General features: G+C 43.8%; 1 protein-coding gene across 1 annotated transcript; it reads right to left on the bottom strand.

The window, feature by feature from the left end:
- Window positions 1–3397: 3397 nt before the first annotated feature.
- Window positions 3398–17502, bottom strand: cep170ab (centrosomal protein 170Ab; the record flags this gene model as incomplete). Its single annotated transcript, XM_080516257.1, has 18 exons — window positions 3398–3600; window positions 3713–3764; window positions 5431–5524; window positions 5929–6017; window positions 7313–7468; window positions 7701–7809; window positions 8033–8276; window positions 8731–10203; window positions 11394–11526; window positions 12275–12400; window positions 12512–12888; window positions 13192–13623; window positions 14341–14478; window positions 15097–15268; window positions 15688–15741; window positions 15919–16008; window positions 17191–17280; window positions 17398–17502. The coding sequence occupies 18 exons, from the start codon at window positions 17500–17502 to the stop codon at window positions 3398–3400; spliced, it is 4137 nt and encodes a 1378-aa protein (XP_080372383.1).
- Between the last annotated feature and the right edge of the window lie 4537 nt (window positions 17503–22039).

The following is a 22039-nucleotide window of genomic DNA, read 5'->3' as shown; positions in this document are numbered from 1 at the left end:
TCCAAGGTTTTAACACAGTTTGCTGACAAAGCTTCCCTTCTCTCTAACGCCCGCAAGCAGCAACAGCCTGTCGATGGAGTGCAGAATATGTAAACGCTATAACGGTATCCAGTGTAGCATCATACATCTTATTCACTCTCAGGCTGTTTGGATGCTAAATCATCGACGGCAGGTCAAATTACCCTGAATGCCCAATAATGCACACAGTTTCGCTCGCCTGATGAAAATGTGTTTTCATTTAACGGTGTAATGTGTCGAAAAGTGCAACTCAACCTAAATGCAGCCCTCAAATACATACCTCAGCGGGAACGCAGCTTTATGAATATTTTATTTCTATGCAATAAGTGCGAGCAGCGCGAGCAGGGGGGTAACGAAGCCCACCGGGAGCCGGGACTTAATAGAAGTGAGAGGAGCCAACTGTTCCCACCGAGGTGAACACCTGCAGCGGCGCCGACGTGCACCAGCAGCTTTGGTGGAAGTCGTTCACTTGGGAGAGAAACCCTGACGCAGCTTTAGAGGATTAAGGAAGTGGAGCAGAATATCTGGAGACATACAATTAGTCGCCCAGTGACTGTGGCAGTGTGGCCCGTGAAAAACTAATTTGTCGTGTGGACTTGGCTCTGCAAAGACGGAGGAGGTGGGGGGGGGGGGGGGGGGGGGGGCTAAGTAGAGCAAGACTTATGCATTAAGACCTCTTTTCTGATCAAATAATGTTAATCAACCATTAACTTTCTTGTAGAGTCAGACACCCTTCACTTACGTACCCCATAGTTAAAAATGTTTTTTATATAACTGAAAATGTTTGTGTATTGGAAGTGAAAGCAGCAGAAGAAACATGAGCACAACATAATTTACTGTTATTAATTTTTAAGCCGAGCCTGATCTTTCTCTCAATGTCTGTTGTAATGTTGCTTTTCAGTAACTTTATGATTGTTACTTGATTTATATGGAGCAACCAACGTCTCATAAAGTGTTTTTTTTGTTTTTGTTTTACCTTGTGTACGCAAGATTAAAAACAACTAGCAAAACAACATTTTTTTTTAGACTTTAGAAGCTTCAAACATTTATAAATCATCAGTCTATACAAATATAGGAAGGTAAATAAGGCTGTACACAATCAATTATTTATTTTGAATCTTTGCTATTTCAGAAATTTTACATAAAATAACTAATCATAACTAGTTATACCTTTTAAATAATCAGTAAACATGGTACAGTAAATGATCATTGTATTGTTGGGCATTGTGGTTCCCTTCAATATGTCTTGCAGTGTATGTTGCATGTTTTTCTGCACTTTCATGGGATTTCTCTTGAATTTCTTCAACTAAATCATCAAGAAAATGATAAACATTTCAAAGAAAATGTTGATTTGTTTTTTTTAAAACAAATTTCTTCAGAGTAGTGACACAACACAACACTGAGACCCGAGGTGAGAGATCAGTGATGCTGCCATGAAAGCTAACAAACTAGCATTAGCGTCAAAGCCATGCTGTCAGGGAGAATTTGTAAAAATACCCATAATGCAACAGCAGAGGGGTCTTTTTTTTTGGGGGGGGGGGGGGACATTTCACATTATTTTGCACTAGAAGAGTTTTTATTAAAATTAGCTTTATGTTGAGATTGTAGTCATTTTCAGTAGTAGTTGTTTGATATTATGAAAATATCAGCATTTACATCACTTATATTCTGCGCCACAACACAGAAAAACTTTTATTTAACCAGAAATGAAATAGAATTAGCATACAAAAAAGTCCTGTTGAAGGCCACCCTACACAAAAATACGAACCAACGGCAACAAAAGCAGCGCAATTCCACTTGAAAAGCAGGTTAATGAACTTGGCAAATTTAGCATTTCTTAGATTTTGGAATGGGAAAAAAATCTCGAACAAACCTTTATTGCTTCATATATACGTATATAACTACAGATTTTTACTTAATTGATCACTGCGAAAATCATTTAATTTTCATTTTTTACAGTACATATTCAGACAAACAAGACAATTTTCATGATTATCATGCATTTTATTGGAAATGAGACAAACAATGCTCAGATATTACAAGGTCAACATTAAAGCTAACATTAATAATAATTTAAAAAAAACCCAACTTTGTACAAAACATCCAAACAGAAATCGTTCAAATGCTCAAACGGAAACTGAAGACAAAGTTATGCTGAGCGCAAAATGCATTAATCGTATGTATTAAAGTCGTTTTGGCTAAAATTTTCTTCAAACAGTTCTGATCAGGTTACATTCATATGTAAACATCGGAATGAGGCAAAGACATTGGAAAAAAACAAACAATAAAACCCTATCTAATCGTTACACAGTAGATCCTTTCATTGCATCGGTGGAGATAAAATGCAGCTGCAGGACTCGGAGGTCATTGCTGGTTCAACCACCATCAGAAAGTTTTTAGTTTTTTTTTAACCCTGCTTTTGGTCGGAGACGTCGAGGGAACACGTCCTGGGGTGAATATGAGCGTATTTAAAATGTGCAAACAGAACACGGTTTACCGTCGTGTCTCCACCTCCTGGAACCTGCACTCCGCCTTTCCTCCATCTGCGATGATTGTTTGATCCAGGGCACTTGTGACGAAATACATTTGGAAGAGGAAAAACTTTGTTTTTGTTTTTTTTTTCTTCTGGGAGCTACATTTGATTTCATAGTTTCCATTAACACACAGGATCTATTTTGGATACACTGGTTTGAAGTAACGTCGGCACGAGAAAGGCATGGAGGGAAGTAATAAATGTGGCTATAATAAACATTTACACCCGTACATCGTGTACAGTCCCAGTTCTTTTCCCTGTGAAAAGCACCGCGGCCGCTTCTGATGGAAAATCATTACTGAGACGGACAAAAAAACAAAAAAACAAAAAAAAAAAAAAATATTTTTTTTTTTTAATGAGAAATAATTCTATGGCAGGGTAGAAGAACACTTTTTGGGCAGCATTGCACTTTTTAATTTCTAGTTTTGGTGTTAAGTTTGACAGGTTTTAGTTAAAAAATTCAAGATTCAGTTTCATTTTTTTTGGGGGGGGGGGATGATTGTGGAGTTTGACTCTAAAAACATGTTTTGTCCTTTTTAAGATATTTTGAAGGAACAAATAGAATGAGGAAAGAGCTGCAACATAAAAACACGGATGGGTTGCCATATATGAAAGCTCCGTCATTAATACTGTTGGGTTTTCATATAATATGTGAGTTTATCTCCACAGCTTTCCTTTTGACTCCTGTGATTTGATTTGCCTGGGAGCGGATCAGACCCTTTGTCTCAAATCAAAATCCCGTCCCGCCACATCGCGACCTCGTCCCAGGCCCCGAGCGACGCGTCCGACATGATGGACGCGTCGGGAATGAAGTCCTTGGTGTGTCAGGTGTCGGGTCTGATGCTTTCATTCTGCCACGTTGACGCGGCCTGAAGATCCGTGCGGTTTGCCGGACTGTGGAGCCGCGAGGGAGGCCTCGGCTCCGGGGAGCGACAGGGACGCCCCCTGCTGGGCCCCGGGGCCCATCTTCAGGTCAGACAGGGGACTGGTTATCCCCAGGGTGGACAGAGCGTCCAGGGTGCCGTCCGGGTCCACCATCATGTCGATGACTGTCGGTTCAAAGCAGTGAAGACACGGGGGGGAAAAAAATTAGTCAGAACAAGATCCAATTCTCTCATTTCCTTGTGACGTGAAGGTTAAAGACAAACATGAGATTCATACCTATCAGTTGTCTTTCCACTCTCTTCAGGTCGTGGATAATAGTTGAAATCTCCTGTTAAATAAACATAAATAAATAATGGGGCGAAGGTTGAGGGTGTGACTCCGTGAGCGCTCGCACACCAAATAAATCACCCCGATGAATCCCTTCATAAGTCTGGAGCCGAGCCGAGTGCACTCAGTGAATGCTTTACGAGCCCTGCGTCTCGTGGCACTGTGTCGCTCGGCAGGGTTCACACAAGGCCGGACTCTGTTCCTGCTGCGATTTATGACACGGCACGCAAGACAGGTTTTTTTTTGTTTTTTGCTTGATTTGTTTTTTTCCCTCAAAGTAACCTTTTCAGTTTAACTTCGAAAAAAACTCAGTTTGATTGCTAAAAAAGAATCTTGTGGTTTCTTGTGAAACGGGCACAAGGAAGATTTAGATGTGGTTAATTCGATCCCCCCCAAAGAGCCGTAACGCTGTCAGCACTCACTGTGATTGCTTGCAGTGAGTAATCAGATATTGCAGTGAACCGCTGGGTTTGTTCCAATGAAAAGATCACTAACTATATCCATAAATTCATAAGCGCGACATCCTTCACTGCATTGCCTTCAAGTCTGTTGTTTGATTCAATCCATGCCAAGAAATTACCCCAAAAAACCCACATTATGTAGATTACATTTCTCTTAAAAGTCCAGCATTGGATGGCTGCCACAATGCACATTTGAAAGTTTTGTGGTTTCCCTTCATGTGTCCCTCTTTTGTTATACTGTACATAATTAACTTCACACTGAGCATGATTTGGGTTAAATGAATACTTTAAAAAGAAAAGGATCTTGCCGTCGTTTACTTATTCCCATCCAATAAATCGCACTTGTTAATGGGTGTCAGTCTTGAGAAGGGGTGTAAAACATACAGAACCGGCCCACCAGAGTCCAACCCGGCGAGAGACATGAAATATACAAGCTGTGAGAAACTATGACAAAAACTGCAATATATTTATTTGACCACCAGGGGCGCATTTTAGTCTGTATGATGTGGTGATTCAACTCAGGTGATCAGGATTAATACAGAAATGTGTTGACATTAAAGACTATTTCTTGGATTTGACAAGTTATTCTGATAACTATATGAAATACCAACTATATTTTGGAATTCCAGCTCCAAGTGACCAAATGTTCTATGTTGAAGATCTATAAATTGTAAAGCACATAATGAACTTAGGCTTAATATTGATGCAAGTTCTTTTAGTAAAATGTCAGATGTCATGTGTTGTAAAAGGATAGTTCAATATCTATGGATATATTAATACTTTGCTGGATGAAAACTAAACAAATACATGAATTTGGAGTTCCAGTTGTTTCTAGATTCTAATGCTATTATTTACTAATCCGGCTTACTTGAGAACAAATTGCAGTGTATGTTTACCCTGATGTAAAATGTGCTTGTCACCCCTGCATTATGATTACTGTAATTACTGTAAAATATACAGTAAATCTCTGCAGCCGACACACATGAAACATTTCATATGCTTCATAGCGATACGTTCATTTTTTGCCATAAATGTTTTACTATTAATGTTGTGTGTTGCTGTGCTTTTTCCAGTTTATGTTTTTATGGCAACGCAGCCATCTGACACATTTCTGACAGAAAACATTAAAGAAAGTCAGTAACAAGCCAAAATGCTCTTGCGAGTGAACAGGAAATATGAAACATGAGATGACGTGACGTTCAGCACCTTGTTGGAGCACTTGAGTAGTAAAGAGTCGTGCTCCTCCTGCAGTTTGGTCTCAATCTCTTCCCACTTGCGTTCCTTATCCTTGAAGAGGATCCTGGATGCCAGGTTGTTATGGAAATAGATGAAAGTGAAATGCACAAAACAACATGCTTATTATAGGTCTTGTTAGAGGTATTAGCTGACTGCAGGAGTGGTTTCCTGCAGATAGAGACTGCAGTTCGTAGGAGTGAATCAAACGCCTTTGAGGTGTCACCCTAATGAGGAAAATATGTTGCTGGTTGCCAGATGAAAGCTCTGTGATGTGTCACTCACACCCTACTGGCCGGCCTACTTCCAACAGAAAACACTGAGAAGAATCTTAACACGCCAGGTAACTTGCTGCTGTTTTGACAGTCGGAGCGTTTGCAGTGTTCTGATGGCTAAATGCATTAGAAATAGAGAAAAACAATCACTAAAAGCAGATTAACTTCATGTAGAGTAGCGAAGTCTAATGGGTACCTGATTTTGCAGCTTGTTTTGTCCACAGCCTGGCGTATCCTGGTGGAGAGTTGAGTCACAGAGGCGAGCAGCAGACCGTCTAATACCGCCTGACGATACGAGAAAGAAAAATATTCACAGGGCAAATGAGTTAAATATTGACTCAAAACTGCTAATAGCCTGTAAATAGGCTTCACTGTGAAAATATGCTCCTTTTTAAACACATTTTTTGTGCATGAAATTGTTTAATGATTATGTAGGATTATTGAAGAAATTATAGCTCCCTCTAGTGGTACACTGAGGTAAACGTAAACTTCTATTTTCTTGGGCGAGAGCAGAGATATAACTGTACGGAAGGATCGTGGGTCAAAGCAAGAGACCCCAATCTGAACAAACCACCAAGCAAATTGTAATAATTTAAAAGAAAAGATTGATTTCTTAAAAAACACATTTCCTAAGAGCAGTGGACACAACACCGAGACTCTGAGATCAAACTCCCGTGATGTCAGGGTGAGTTTGTAAAAAAATGCATAATGCTACAGTTTTCGCTAGAAAGTTTAATTAAAATTGGCTTTATGTTGAGATTGTAGTCATTTTTTCAGTTCAGTTCGGCTCAGATAACTTTATCTATCCCACAAAGGGGCAATTCATTTATAGTTTCTTAGTATATATTCATGCACAAGATAAATAAGTAATGAATCAATTGGCCTAGGACGCATTTTTAAGCAAAGGACAGAGGGACATGACATATGTAGCCTACATATACACGTTGTGGAGCAAGATAACCAGACAAGACGTAAGACAAAGAATTAAAAACCAGTAATAAAAACAATAAACAGATATAAAATAAATATATCCTCCCTTCAGAATGATTTAAAAGTCATTTCAAATGGGCGTGGCCTGCATTTAGGGGCTTAAGTTTTTGTACTAATTGTTGAAAGAACAGACATTTTCATCACATATACACTCTGCGCTACAACAAGGCAAAACTTTTATGTTTAAATTTAAGGGTAACTAAAGGGACTATTTTACCAAGGTGAAATTGGGCTGTATGTGGCTCATGAGCTAAAATGTGTTTGACACCACTATGCGAGAGGAGGGGGGGAGGGAGGGGGGTGTTGGCTCATAGCAAGAATACGCCTGGTTTGAGACTTGAGGGTCTTTCTGTGCATGGATCTCAAATTTCCTCCCGCAAACCAAAAACATGCAGCGAGGCTTGTTTATGTGTGAATCTGCCTTTTACCCCCATCGCAAGTTCCACTTCTGTGCAGCCCCAGAATGGAGGAAGTTTTCTACACTGAGATGTTCAAAATATAAGAGTCCGTATCAAATGTTAGCCTTTGAAATACTTTTCGTAAACTGCCTGTGCTGGACAACGTGATGCTGTATCAAAGTGCTGACTCACATCCTCTCTGTTCCACGTCTGTCGACGGATGGAGCGGGCGCCCTGCCCGTTGGAGCCACGCGGTCGGAGCTCCACTGACCGCCCGTTGGTCCCGGCAGTGCCGCTGAGCTCCGCGGAGGGACGTCCCTGGTCCAGGCTGTCGTCAAATACTCTCTCCTCCAACTAAAACACATCATTTCAAATGCACGACAAGTAAGCATCAGTCCATCAGATCACACATTTTTCCAGCTTTACGTAATGTGGCTTCATCAGGAATGCGCGTCCCATTAATTGCAGGTTTTACTTGGACAGTATGAAATCAGGGAGCCTCCAGATGTTCTGCAGTCATAGCGAGAGGAAGGAAAAACCCACGTCATGCGGTGGCTGTTGCGTAAAGTGATGACTGTACCAGAGCTCCGGGGTCCGTCGCTGCGGGGCTGACTGAGTCGATCTCTCCGGCCACATCATGAATCTCTCTGGCAAGCATGGCGAGATCTTTGGCGAGATCCTGGCTGATCCTAACGAGTGAAAAACATGCGGGTATCAACATCCGATGGACCTCTTTCTATATGTCATCATATTTGGGGAACATCATTTAAAAATTTTTTTTTTACTTTGAATAGAAACTCAAACCACGCATGAGATGGTAAAAATAGTGAAGTACCCAGAGGCTGGATTAGATGAGTTGGAGTGACTCACTCCTCCTCTTAGACTGCACTGGCATCCTGTTCACCTACGTACCTGGCTATTTCCTCGCTGTGCGCCGTCCAGTCTCTCATGTAGTCGTCCGATTCCCGGGACTGCTGCTTCAGGGACGCCAAGCCGGCGGGATTCGGGGTCGCCGGGGCCGAGCCTCCGAGCTGGGCCACGCGTGTGGAGGGGAACGGCCTCGTGTGATCCTGTTTGGACATGTGACGGTTTGAGCCGTACTCGTCTTCTGAGGTGGAGGCGTACTCGACGGGCACGCGGCGCCACCGAGTGCCGGCTGGGGGCAGAATGGCAAAAGAGCTTCGGTCAGGGGTGTTAAACATAAAGTCCCGGGGGGGGCCAGAACCGGCCTGACAACCCACACCTAGCGAACTCGCATTAGCCTCAAAGCTGTCAGTGTCAGATTGTAAAAACACCCATGATGCAACATTATTTGGAGACATTTCACTATATTTTGGACCAGAAGATTTCATAAAATTGGCTTTATGTTGAAATTAGAGTCATTTTCTTTAGTGATTTCGTTTTCATCACATATATGCAAGCCACAACAAAGACAAACTTCACAGTTTAAATTTAAAGGAACATTCTGGCACTATTTTACCGGTCCGGCCCACTCAAACCCAAACCGGATGTGGCCTCTGAACTAAAATGTGTTTGACAAGATATGTAGATGATTTGTAATGATCGAATGAAACATAAAGAATTTAATCGTCATCTGAAATCATACTTACATGCAGGTGTGTTATGTCCATATGGGGAATTTCCTTTACTCTTGTCGGGCAGCTTGGAGGCGCTGTTGGCTCTGGCTCGTTGCCCAGCCGCTGCCGTCACATTGGACCCCCTCGGTCCTTGCCTGATGCCATATTCACCAGCAGAACCGCGCGCCGCCAGACCTCTGCCTCTCGTCACAGTGGCTTCAGAGTCGCTCTGGGCTGACGGGGAGCCCACCCTGGGCCTCCGCGGCTGTGCCAGAGCTTCTATCCTGGACATGCCCCTCTTGGCCATACCCGTCCTGGATGTGGAGCTCGCCGTCGAGGCCTCGGAGGCCACCGACATCCGGTCCAGGTCAGCCGGTTCGGTGTCTGATGAGTCCCCCAGCCGGGCCCGTCTCAGCAGCGATGCCCTGGTGGGCCTGGGCTTGGGGACGTTGGCAGTTTTACTGGGTGCGGAGGAGCCCGGGAGCTGGGCGACCTTCGCCCGGCTAGACTTGGTGCTGGCCCCTACTGTTGTGCCGCCGGTCTGCGCTCGAGCGTGTGAGCTTCGGGAGGTCTGCGTGGACGCTGGCTGTGAGTCCGAGAGAAGTGAGTTGGAGTTGACATCGTCGTCGGTGAGGTCCAGGGAGGGCGAAGCCCTGGTCTGTGGAGGACCGGAGGATCTGTTCTTGACCCTCCGGTCCTGGGGGTCCCTGCCCCCAGACGGACCCTTGCTGGTGGAACAAACGACAGTTTTCTCCTTCAGCTGTCCTGCCAGAGTCCGTCGCTTCTGCACGACCTTCCTCGCTCCGTCGGCCTGACTCACGGTGCTTGTTGTGTCCACGTCCGACTCCGGTGACATGGAGCCTTCGATGGACTGACTCGGGGGATCGCCCTGGTCTGATATTGTGCTTTCCAGGAAAGCTGCGACAGCCTCCGAGTCCTTCTGCAGTGTGACGCTGTCAAGGCCGGCCTCCCGACTCTGAGTCCTGCTGCCCGGGTGCGCATCGATGCGAGGGATGAGCTCGATGGGAACGTTGGCGCTGGGTTTCTCCACCGTGAAACTCTCCTGCCTCAACAGCGGTTTTCCACTACTCTCCCGAGCTTTGTCGTCCTCCTTTTTCCTCTTGCGCGCGTCCTCCACCCTCTTCTCACCGCTGGTCAGGGGACGAGGGGGAAGCTTGGTCAAGACGCCGGACTGACTCGACCTCCCGCCACCGCTGTCCTGCGATTTCGCTGGCGAGGACCGACTGGGGCTCCCACCATGACTGCCCGCACCTCCGGCGCTATGGCCCGACCGCTTTTTATCCCTGGACGGTTTCTCCTCCAGGTTCTCCTTCTCCTGTAGCTCTGTATCCTGCTTCTCTCCCATATCTGCACGTAGGCCTGCACCTGGAGTCCTCCGTCCTAAACTGACCTCCTCGCCCGGCAGCTGAGGAAGAGTTCGCCTTTTACGCTCGGTGTAGCCAGAGGAGGCGAAGGAGGCCGAGTGGCTGGATTCACTTATATCAGCTGTAAGGAAAGAAACCTTTCATTGAAAAACCTTCATTACATCAGTATCTTACATTAGAAGAATGTGATGCATCAGCCAAATTCATTCTCCAACGAAACTGGCACGATATTGCTTTTTAAAAAAAATTCCTGCAGTTTCTTTTAGCATTTTTTTCCCCATCTAATTGGAGCATGACTTGAAGTTCTTATTTCTGAATGCCATATCATCATTCAAAATGGCAAAAAAAGAAGAGCTCAAGAAGTATTGCTGTCCTCTGATACTTTGCAGAAAAGTGACGGAAAACCTATTGTGCATTCCATTTGATGTGGTGGTGAACCATAATCACACAAGTCCTCTTTCAGGCAATTTTCCCACCAAAGGCACCAGGAAAACGTTCCGTTCCAGCAGGATCGACACAGATAACATGAACAGAAGCTCTGTCATTAAAGACAGTGGCAATAACTCAAGTTACTAAGTTGAGGAAACAATAAAAATAGTCAAACCGTGTAAAACAAGCAAAATTAGGTAGATGAGGAAAAACTACACTTCACACGATGTGTCTATTTTCATACCATGCTGCATGGTATGAAACGTAGCGTAACATAGCAAGTGTTTCCAAAACAAGAAAAAAAAGCATTTTTTTCCCCTACTTGAATTTTTTTGTTGACTCATGCAATTTCCAGTGTGCAAAATGCACTACAACACTGCAAATAACATTTAAAGAAATCAGCTGCAAAATCAACAATGACAACTATACAAAAGCCCCAGATTGTTGGAGGAAATGCGTTATTTTTTATTTCTATTGAAGTTATGATTCAGCTGATCTTTCTCAGACTTAGTGAACTGATAACAAATGTATTGCTTTTAATAATGTGAGTTATTACTCATATTGCAAAACAACTTTGTGACCTTTCTTCAGCTAGTCTTAAATCTTGAATCCGACACAAATGTTTCTGATATGATAAGGGAAATATGCTTTTGGTTCAATTATTAAAAAAAAAAAAAAGTTAATTGTATTAGTCTTGGCTAAAGGTCACTTCTATTTCACAATTCTAAAATAACCTGCATGCCTGAGGTGAGAGAGTGTATCTCTAGTAGTATGTGCACTACAGGTTTATTTTTATTATTTTTCATTTTTTGCAAGGTGTTGGGTATTAAATTTAGGTAGAATTGAAATCCTGAAATGTTGACTGTAGACTGTGGCATGTACCTCTGTCCTCTGTGACCATGACATGGCTGTCCCCTCCGGATCCCTCCGGGTCGGTCCGGATGTGGCTGGCGGCCAGCGTCGCCCACTGCGACACCCAGCGAGGACCGCCCACCATCAGCTCCTCAGACAAGACCTCAACCAAGAAATAACACAGAGCTCACTCAGCCAATGTTAAACAGGGTGTTAAGTTACAGATATTGTTCTCTAAACCTGAAAAGCACAGTGATTTCAGACTCTTCAGGAAGTACTGGCCCAAATAAAATGTAACATTTGTGTTATATTAATTTATTGAGTGAGTGAATATAGTGACTTGTGATCCATTCTGATATGTTGAGCACTGCAGAAACTATTGCAAGCGTCCTGACCTTTCAAACGTGCTACCACCTGATCAGGGACATTTCTTTTGACACCAGAACTCATTTTAGACTCTGGGTTCAACAAACAAAAGTTCCTGTGATGATTCCTGGTACTTATTTAACCTCTTAAGGACCATGTCTTTTGAGTTGATTATGAATACCAAAATCAGCAACATGGGATACTAGATGGCGAATATGTTGTGATATTCTTATTTGGTGGATTAATACAAACAGAATGAGCACAAGAAGCCCTCCAGTTGCACTGGACTGACAGAAACGGAAAAAAAGTGATTTGTGGTTTACTCAGTATCCTTGTTTATCATTTGTAGTGAAAGCAACATGGTAAACTATGCATAAAGTGAAAATTATGAAAACCTCTGGAATACAGGGTCGGCAAAAATAGATTACACACCCTTCCCGATCGAGGAAGACGGTCCTCAAGGGGTTTAAAAGTGACCACAGAGCCTCTAAATAGAACTTCTTTGTAAAACTAGGTAGAGCAGATTTATTTGAAAGTCTCTGAACCTCCGTCTCCATCCGTCCAGGCTTCCCTCGTTCTCCGGCGCCAGACCTCTGGGAGTTGAGTCTCTCCCTCTGGTCAGCAGCTGCCAGCCTGGACACGCACCCTGGCTGCTCGTCGACACCAAACGCCTGAACGCCCACGAACAAACCCGACCGTTACTGATCGACAACGCGATACATTCACTGGCTATCTTTGAGTATGGTATAAGAGAGGTCTCTCACGTCTTTCTTCCTCCTCACCCTGTCGATCAGTTTCCTGGCTTCTTCGTCCTCTTCTTCTTCGTGGTCTCCGTTCTCCATCTCGATGGTGTAAGTCGCCCTGTCGCTGTAATCGTCTCCGTGGCGATAGCACTCGTTGCGCCCCCCCTGCTGATGCGGCACCGAGCCCCGCCGCCTCTCCGCGGCGCCGCCCGCCCCTTTGGAGGGCTTGCGTCGGCGAGCCGGGCTGTCCTCCTCCGCGAAGAGACCCTCGGGCACGTTGGCTCGACCCTCCCTGATCTTCATCCCCGCGCCCCCCCAAAGCCCCCACGAACGCTCCTCCAGCGCCGCCGCCGCCTTGCGCTGCTCTCCCAGCGCATTTTCGGAATCGCTCTGCGTGCCGTCCTCATGTTTACTGCCTGAAAAGAGAGAGACGGACGAAAAGTTGCAACGTAGAAATACAAAGTGAAGACTTCACATTAAACTGTATCATGCAGACGTCTGCAGAATTATGTTTGTTTGCTTGCTGCTCTCTTGTCTCTGTCCTCCCCTTTTCTCTCTTTCTATCCCCAAACCCCGACCGGATCAGCAGAAAGTCTCCACCTCTGAGTTTGGCCCCACTCCCAAATCACTCTCCAATAAATGATCTGTTTGTTCATCCCAACAAGAAGTTATCTAAAAAGTTGCTTCCTTTACTCCGTATCACAATGTGAATCACACACCTTTCAGACTCCTCAGGTGAACGGGCACGTCGCTCTTCACGCTCTCCCCGTCGTCCTCTGCCACCGCCTCCTTCAGGGCCAGAGGCAGCTCGTTCTGGGCCAGCCAGTCGGCCACTTTGACCTCGGCTGCCACCATGGCCGTCTGAAGCGGACTCAGCTCCTCCCCGACTGCTCTCTTCGGACGCGGCCTGGTCTCCGGCCCGACTTTCGCCACTCGGTCTTTGAGGGTCGCTTTAACCGACGCGCCGGGGTCGAACTCGATGGTGAAGGAGGCGTGGCCGTGGACGGGCTCGGAGGCGGCGCCGGCCTCCGACGGGACCTCGCCGCCCACTTTAACTCCCGCGGGAGCGTCCTTTGTTGGGATTTCAAAATAGCTCGGCTCCTGATTGGGCTGCTGGGCAAACTTTTGGTTTTCGGCACTTTTCTTGGGGTCTGTCAGAGGGAACGCGAAGACATCTTTCAGATATGAAACCACATCACCACAATCCACAGTTCTCACTCAACACGACCTCATATCTGTCCTTTCTGCTCCTTACATGAATCAAAGTCGTCTCACTTCTTGTTAAGGTAACTTGTTTTGTCCTCTGAGATGATCTAGATTTACAGTGAAAGGATGAAAACAGCTGATGACCATTTACAGCTGATGAGCTCAGGTGATCAGGTACATCAATCATGGTTGTATGTTTTTGTGTTTCTTAAATGGAATTGATAGTTTCACTTATACAACCTGGCGATTTGTCCCAGTATTTTCCATGGCTTCCTGCTTTTATCCTTAAGTAGCTTGTGATATTTTATTTTTCCATTGAGCAGATCTCCAGTCCTGTGGCTGGAGGATCACACTTTTGGTTTTGGCCTTTTTTTTTTTAGTTGAGACTCTCAGACGCTTGAAGACAGAAACGACTTCAGTTGAAGTCAGTTTTGCCAGGTTGTCTCCAAAGAAGGACGTCAGAATTCACTGCTATTTTTGGGGGCATTGTTTTCCATGCTCCGTACGCCACGTCAATAATCTTTCATTTGAGTTTCACATAAATGGAGCTGAAGTCTTCACTATTATACAATTGAAATTCTGCATTGAGTTTATCAAAAATTTTCTGCATTTTTATTTCTATCTCAGCTTAAGTAAACTAAGTGCGTGGTCTAGAGCGCCACCTGTTTCAGGCTTTTCCCTCTTCCTGTCCGAGGCCTTTTCCTCGGCCCGCCCTGGTTGAGGCTTGTCAGCGTCACCGTCTCCCCACCAGGCCGGCTGACCGTAAAGCGGCGTTCCCCTGTGCAGCACGGCTACATCCGCTGGAAAAACCAGACACTCAGTGAGAATAAAGGAGACGATCACACTTTAAATACCGCGACTGGAAGGATCAAAACAGCGGAAGGAATCAGAGTGACTCAGGAGTTTTGCTGAAATTCTTCTGCGTTGTTACGGTCCTGTCACTGCTCCCCATTGGAGAGGTGGCATTATGGAAATAAATGCTTTTATCTCAGTTTAATACTACTTTTTATATTATTCACGTTTTCAAAATGAGTCTTATGTAATAACAAAGGGTGAAGAAGGGATAATAATTACTATTTAAATATTAAAAGAAATTTAAAGAAACTGCTTAAAAAGGTAAAAAAAATAAATAAAACCGCTTTAGAAAAATGTATAAACCAGTTAAACTTTCCAAAATTGCTCAAATCATTAAAAGAGGAGAAAGACTCCAGCACTTGAGTGATGCAACTCATAATAATTTCCTTTTTCAATTCATGTGCCCGTTACATTAATCCTCTCGGTCGAATGAGAGACATTCAGAACATTCAGGCGCTGCTCAGGATTGACTTTCACGTCATACGACACATAAGTTAGCATGTTAAGCATCATAAAGTGTTTCTGTTGTCGTGTGCTCTGCTCCTTCCAGGTCACCGGCTCACCTGCGGCCTTGTCGTCTGACCTGCCGGCCTCGAGGGGCTTGGCGGCGGCGGCGGCGGCACCCTCACAGGCTGGCGGGGGCGCCGGCTCCGAGGGTCTCGCCTCCGGCTTGGACGACTCGGCCTCTGGCGGTCTCCTCTGGTTCAGCTGCAGCTGACTGCTGAGCTTCTCGTGCTTATGAACGAGACAAGAGCACCGCGAAAACCGATGAATGGTGAGATTCTGGATCTCTCCACAGCCTCAGATACAGAAACTGGACGCCGCTGCAGACACAGTCTCAATACTACGGTTCACATGTCATTGGTCTCTTTAAGATGATGCTCAGTCTTTTGGTGCAGCGACCTGGCCATCTCTCCACGATGAAACAGCAGATTCACAAATCTTGAAAAGCAGTTTTTGTTGAGATCAGCAAGTTTTTTTTCATCTTTCTTTTTCATCCCTTTGACCAAACCCACAGACAATTTCTATAATCTGATAGAGAAAGTAGTTCTTTGTGACTATTCTGTTGTGAGCAAGTTCAATGTATCCTCCCCCTGTTTATATAAACTGCCATTGCAACACTGACGTTTCCAGGCAAGGCATGCTGTCCTAACCTTGAGGGCCTCCTCGGGAATATGCAGCTCTCCTCGAACCACAGTGAACAGGTTGGTATGTGAGCCGGGTTAAGGTAAAAGACGATGAGCTCTCTGCAGAAACATGCATGTGGTGGCCTTATCTATTATGCAGCAGGCAGAATACAACGAGCATTCAGAGCTATTCAGGAACAGATACAGTTACAGAGTTGCCCCACCGTCCGACGACCTTGTGCCGACACAAGAACCTACTGGAAGGATATCGTAACCAAACCTCAGCTTGTCATCCATTTTGAGCGTGACGTATATTTGCTCCTGTATCCGGACATCATTGACGAAGGTCTGCAAACACACGTAAAAGAACGAGTTGAGAAAACCACACAGCGTCATGACAAATAAAATTTTTTTTTTTTAAAAAGTGATGTCGGAGCATCACAAAATGTGATTTGTTTAAATTGAATGTATCATATGAGGATGTAATACAGGGATGTCAAACACATTATTCGTTCAGGAGCCACATGAAGCCCAATGTCTTCCTGAGCGTGCCGGACCGCTAAATTTAACCTTTAAATTTAATATTTAAAGTTTTTCTTTTATTGTGATTTATAATGACTACAATCTCAACATAAAGCCAATGATAATGAAACCTTCTGGTGCAAAATACAGTGAAATATCCAAAACACTTATGGCTGTTTCATTATGCATGTTTTTACAAACTCCCCCTGATAGCGTGGCTTTGAGGCTCATGCTAGTTTGTGCTCTTTCATGGCAGCATCCTCGATATCTCAGATATTGTGTTGTTTTCGTCGATATTAAATTTCTTAAAAAAAAAAAAAAAATACAAATAAAAAAATCAATGTAATTTGTCATTTTTGCTTGGGGGTTTGGCCAAATTGGAGCCGCTTGTTTTGAACTCCTAATGTAACACAAAGCAACGAAAAGACTAAAACAACATAGTTACTACATTTCATTCAAGCTTAATTTTGGCAGCAAAGCTTTCTTAACTGAAATATCTCTACAAACCAGGAACTTGCATTATTATATTATATATTGTTATATTATATATATTATTATACTGCATCAAAGTCATTGTTACACATTTATGCATGCTTTGTGAAGTAATGAACAGTGACATGATGGTTAACGCCCCCGGGACCAGTGCAAGTTTGTTCTCTACGTTTATTTCCAGCTATTCCAGCTTCTTCCCTCAGTCCAAAAACATGCATTTGAGGTTAATTGGCGACTTTAAATCACCAGTTGGTGAAAATGTGTGTGTGTGTGTGTGTGTCCAGGTTGTAACCTGCTCCTAACATGAGCTGGAATTGACTCCACCGCCTTAGGTTAGAAGACAGATGTTGCAGAATGCATATTATTGAAGGAAATGTACAAGACTGCGTTTGTAAATTGATGAAGCAAAACAAAAATTTTTTTTAAGAAAACTAATTTAAAAACAATGATGCCAACTGAAAGAAAAGTGTTTGTTTCACAATTTTTTTTCATATAAAAACTGACATGCTCACTCACCCCATTCAAGCTCCCCAGGTCTTTCACTTTGTGTTCGTCCGTGTTTGGCTCGTAGTTGACGACGGCGTGCTGTTTGTCCACACTGCGGGACTAAATCAGAACAGAATCCAGTCAATCACTGTAATCCGCGCTAATCTCAGTGCTTCAGATATTAATCCGTCCCGCTGAGGCGACGCTGCAGAGTCCGGCGAAGCGGGAGCGACGTACCTGCAGCATGAGCTCGCAGTCGTCCCTCCCAACAAAGATCATCTCTCTGGGGAGACGGTGACGTGTCCCCCCGCCGCTCACCAGGAACCAGGATGTCAGACTCATCTCGACCTCTTTCTCGCTCACCTCGGACCCTTAAAGGCTCCCGCTGAAGACAAGAGGACAGTTTTCCGTCCGTTGATGCGTCACATGAAAGACACGATTTCACAGAGCGAACAGGCGTGAATGAAGCTTCACGAAGGTACAGGAAATTACTTCAACATCTGTGTGTGTGTGCGCGTGTGTGCAGGTGTGTACACATATGTGTGTGTGTGTTTGCGGACCATATGCAGCAGGAGCTATTTTTGTCCCCACCCGAGGACACTGATATGCTTATCAGTCCATGTAATCCAGCGAACAACATGAAAGAAAAAGTGTGAAAAATCTAGTAATCTCACTGAAATCCAGGCATCCTACTAAACTCCCAGTCATAAATGGGACGTGGGCTGCCGAGTCCACGGATCCAGAGCTGGAAAACAGAGAGAGTGGCTGTTAGAGGTTTGTTCAAAGAGACGGAGGATGTGAGGATAATGTGAGGTCAGTTAGGAGGAAGGCAACCAGAAACAAAAGAGGCAACGATACGAGCTTTACGACTGCTAATCCAATCGGATGTGAGGCAGAGAGTCAGATAATAACACACGCGCACACGCACGCACACACACACACACACACAAATATGTGTCATGAGGACAAAAACACTGACTTACATTCATTTCTGGTCGACTCACCCGAACCACCACTTTTCTAACACTGACCTTTAAATGATGTCTTTACCTCAACCTTTATCGATTCCCCAAATTTCTGGCCCTGCTCTCAGCTGAGTCCTCATATTAATGTCCCAACCAGTATAGAAAAAAACACACATATAGAGTAAACCACATATACAGATTTTTCCCCCCATCACTCTATTTGACTATTAATTGACTTTAAATCATTTTATGTAAACTGACAGCTAAAGTAACCATAACTACTACTTACCTAACCCAAACTCTACCCTAGGAGGTGTTATCATATCTAAATTTGAAGGTTTACATTGTTTTGACTTGACGAGGTCCCATCATGTGATAAAAACACACAGGAAGAGGTTATGTATCCCAGAAAGCGAAAGAGTGAATGGAAACAACAATAACGCACTTCCCCTGAACACTCCCCATGATCCTCTCATATGATTTCCGAGCAGGAAAGATCCCCATGCCCATAATCTAACACAACAGCTCTTTTCAGTGGAACAGGCAGTCTTGTCTGTGCGGGAGCTCCAGCAGCAGCAGGCCTTGCTGACTCACTCTACTGGAGCCATAGGTGAATTAGCGGGATTTAATTACGCACACTTGGTCATATCTGGAGCTCCTGTTTGTGCATAAAGTCGTTCCCAATGGGACCCGACAGCCTCCCCTTTCTCTCTTTCATGCAGGGCTGACTAAATGTGCCTCATCCTGACTGCTAGTGGCCCAGATTCCCTCTTTTAGACGCTTGACCGCACGCGGCTCCGTGCACCCTCAGTCATGAATCTCCTTTGCCAAATGACAACACATCAACTGCGCTTTGCAAAGCGGCGGCAGCTGATGAGTGGTGGGCCAATGACAGAGCCTGAAAATTAGCCCAGTTAGGCCATGTCTCAGTCCAGCGTTTTGTCATGGAGATTTTTTCACAGGCAGGCAATTTCCCAGCCAGGAGCAATTTGAATAATACACAGACATGCACATATCATACATATTATAGTTTGAATTCACGTATAAATAACTGTATTTAATCCAAGGCTGATTACTGGCTTGTTATCGGAAGCGCGCATTGATCCTTCATCATCCAGACCCCCCGTTACGCACGATTTTAAAGGCAAAATCACGGATAAATCACGGATATCTACAACAACAGCCATCACGTGTTTTAAAAAGCGGACTGAATCGAATAGAGGAGGCTGTCTGGTGAGGTGTATCCAGGGCTCTCGATCGTTATGGACGACGGGGTTTGTCGCACAAGCAGGCGATGCTCGTTTCATCACAGCTTCCACGCTGGAGGCCGAGGAGGCGGCGGATAGGACGAGAGGAGGACAGAGCGGGCACGCAAACACACACAGAGCAACGCAAATGTCTCCTACCAGGCGGTCTGCGGACGATCAGCAGCATCCGATACGGAGAAGATAACGAAGAGCGATGCTGCTCCTTCTGAGCCGTTGCCCAGCCCCGCTCGTCCAACACTGTCGCGCCTTCGCCTCACGGTGGCGCTGTGCGCTCGCGCAGGAAGGAGCCATGGCGTTATGTAATACCTCACTTGACAGCGTACCCCGAGTACCAAATGTCTGATGGAGGAAAAAGTACATTTGGATGATTAATCCATAACAAGACACACAAAGTAGCCCTTGAGAGTGTTTTGCGTAAAATCACCTTCACAGCCGGCAAAGACCAGGAAATAGATTATAGTTCTCAATATTCTAAAACGACCAATGGACATGTTTATTGTCTGCATTTCCATTATTTGTATTTATGCTCTTGTAAGTAGTATCGTTTTAGAGGAGCTACAATATTATTATGGCCCTTGTAATGCATTTTACGCACAAGGTCAAGATCATCCAATCAATTTGAAGCAATTAGCAAAGTGTCAAATTTCAATATAACAAAGGGGGAAATGAAGAAGGGAAAGAACATTAAAAGAATGTCTTAGTGTATTTCCCATTTTCACGATTTAGAAGCTGAATTATAAATAAAAATCAAAACTCAGGAATGAAGCAAATGTATGTCTGATGCATCTGAAATACTCGACAATTTAATCGATCCAAATAATGAGGAAATATGCTTTTCGACCGTGACTCCGCGACATGCACCTGTAGTGGCGTCATTGTGCTGAACTCACGGTAAATCCAACACTGAACCACGAGATGGCGTCATAGAATAAAACTTGTCAGGTCGCTCCTTGAGTCAGGGCAGTTGTTGAGGTTGATTGATGGATTGCGAGGTGAACAGGGCAGCAATAAAATCCTGACACAAGCACGCACGCACGCGCGTGTACCGAAGAGGACAGATAATGAATGAATTAACTTCCGATATAAGTGTTTTCAAGGCATGATTATTGACCAAACAATAATTATCGAGCAAAGCTGCACTTCAGCTTCTTTTTTGAAAGTGGAAAGAAACATATTTGAAAATTGGATCAAACATTAATGCGTTTTCTTTTGGACCCATTGCCAAATAACAAACAATCTGGATTGATAAGACTGTATGGGTTATTAATCTACCAGCACAACAAAGAGTGACCTATCCAAAACGTTTATAATAATCCAAACATACTTAAAACATTAAACGTTGTGGGGGGAAAAAACTGTGTGTAAATGTCACAACAAGCCATAAGTGAATAACTAAATCTGATTTACAGATTCCATTGAATGACCGTTGAAGATGTTTTTTTCTTGTCTTTCCCATTTATCTGCTTGCGTCTCACAGACACTTCACTAACAGTTACAAATACAAACCTGTTCTAATGTCTGTTTCTGGAATATATTTTGTTAATACGGGCTTGATTTAGATTCAGGTGCAGTGCTCACTCAGAGATAATTGATGTTCACACCATTAACACACAAGCTTGTATTTGCATGCAAATCGAACGACTCTTAGTATTCCTTTCCAAACTGACACTGGTTTCTTTGCTCATTATATTTGATACAGACCTAATATTGGAATGATTTCTTGATACCACTCGTGAGCTTCTTTTATTTACAAAACTTCATTTATTTACAAAACTCATCAAAAAACAGAGCATACACATTAACACCGCGTTGTATTTGCTTAGAATCGAAACTCTGGCTTTTAATTTTTTATTATTACATTTGTGTTATTTATTAGAGATGTAATGCAGCGATATGAACAATCTCTCACATGTTTTGTTTTTTACTTTACACAGGATGAAAAACATATTTACACATTTTGTTTTGATTTGCGCGCAGACTTTTCAGAGCAGTCATATCAGTTTTGTGCATGATTACTTTAGCAATCTCCAGACAATTTATTGCAATTTGTTGCAGCTGTAATGCACCAGTATGAACCATCTCTGTATTAAACACGTTTATTAAATTTCCATAGTGGTTATCTTACAAAATGAAAGAAAACATGATTAAAACACTTCAATTTGCTTGGATTTTCATTCGTATTTATTTTATACAAGGTTACTTAAGCAATCTGCTCACAACAGTATCATTTATTGCAGATGTAAGACGGTAATATTTATTTCTGTGTTCAAGGCAGTTTTTTGTAACTTACTCCATTCGAAAATGTCAAACCGTCACTGAACGAACTCAATAATTGTTAATACGTATCTATTAAAAATAGATTAGGTAGCATTCACTTACATATTTACATGAGTTATGCTGTTAATATGCTCTAATAAACGCGCACATGCCGGTTTTAGGATACATCCTTTCTGCTGCGCGCGCTCTCTCTCTCTCTCTCTCTCTCTCTCTCTCTCTCTCTCTCTCTCTCTCTCTCTCTCTCTCTCTCTCTCTCTCTCTCTCTCTCTCTCTCTCTCTCTCTCTCCCTCTAAGCCCAGCCCCCTTGATCCCCTCCGTCCATTGGTGTCTTCAGGGTCTCCCCCCCCTCTCTTCCATAGGTGCTCCATA

Source organism: Blennius ocellaris (assembly GCF_963422515.1).
Source record: "Blennius ocellaris genome assembly, chromosome: 3".
Classification (NCBI taxonomy): domain Eukaryota; kingdom Metazoa; phylum Chordata; class Actinopteri; order Blenniiformes; family Blenniidae; genus Blennius; species Blennius ocellaris.
This window is presented reverse-complemented; position numbering and strand designations above follow the sequence as displayed.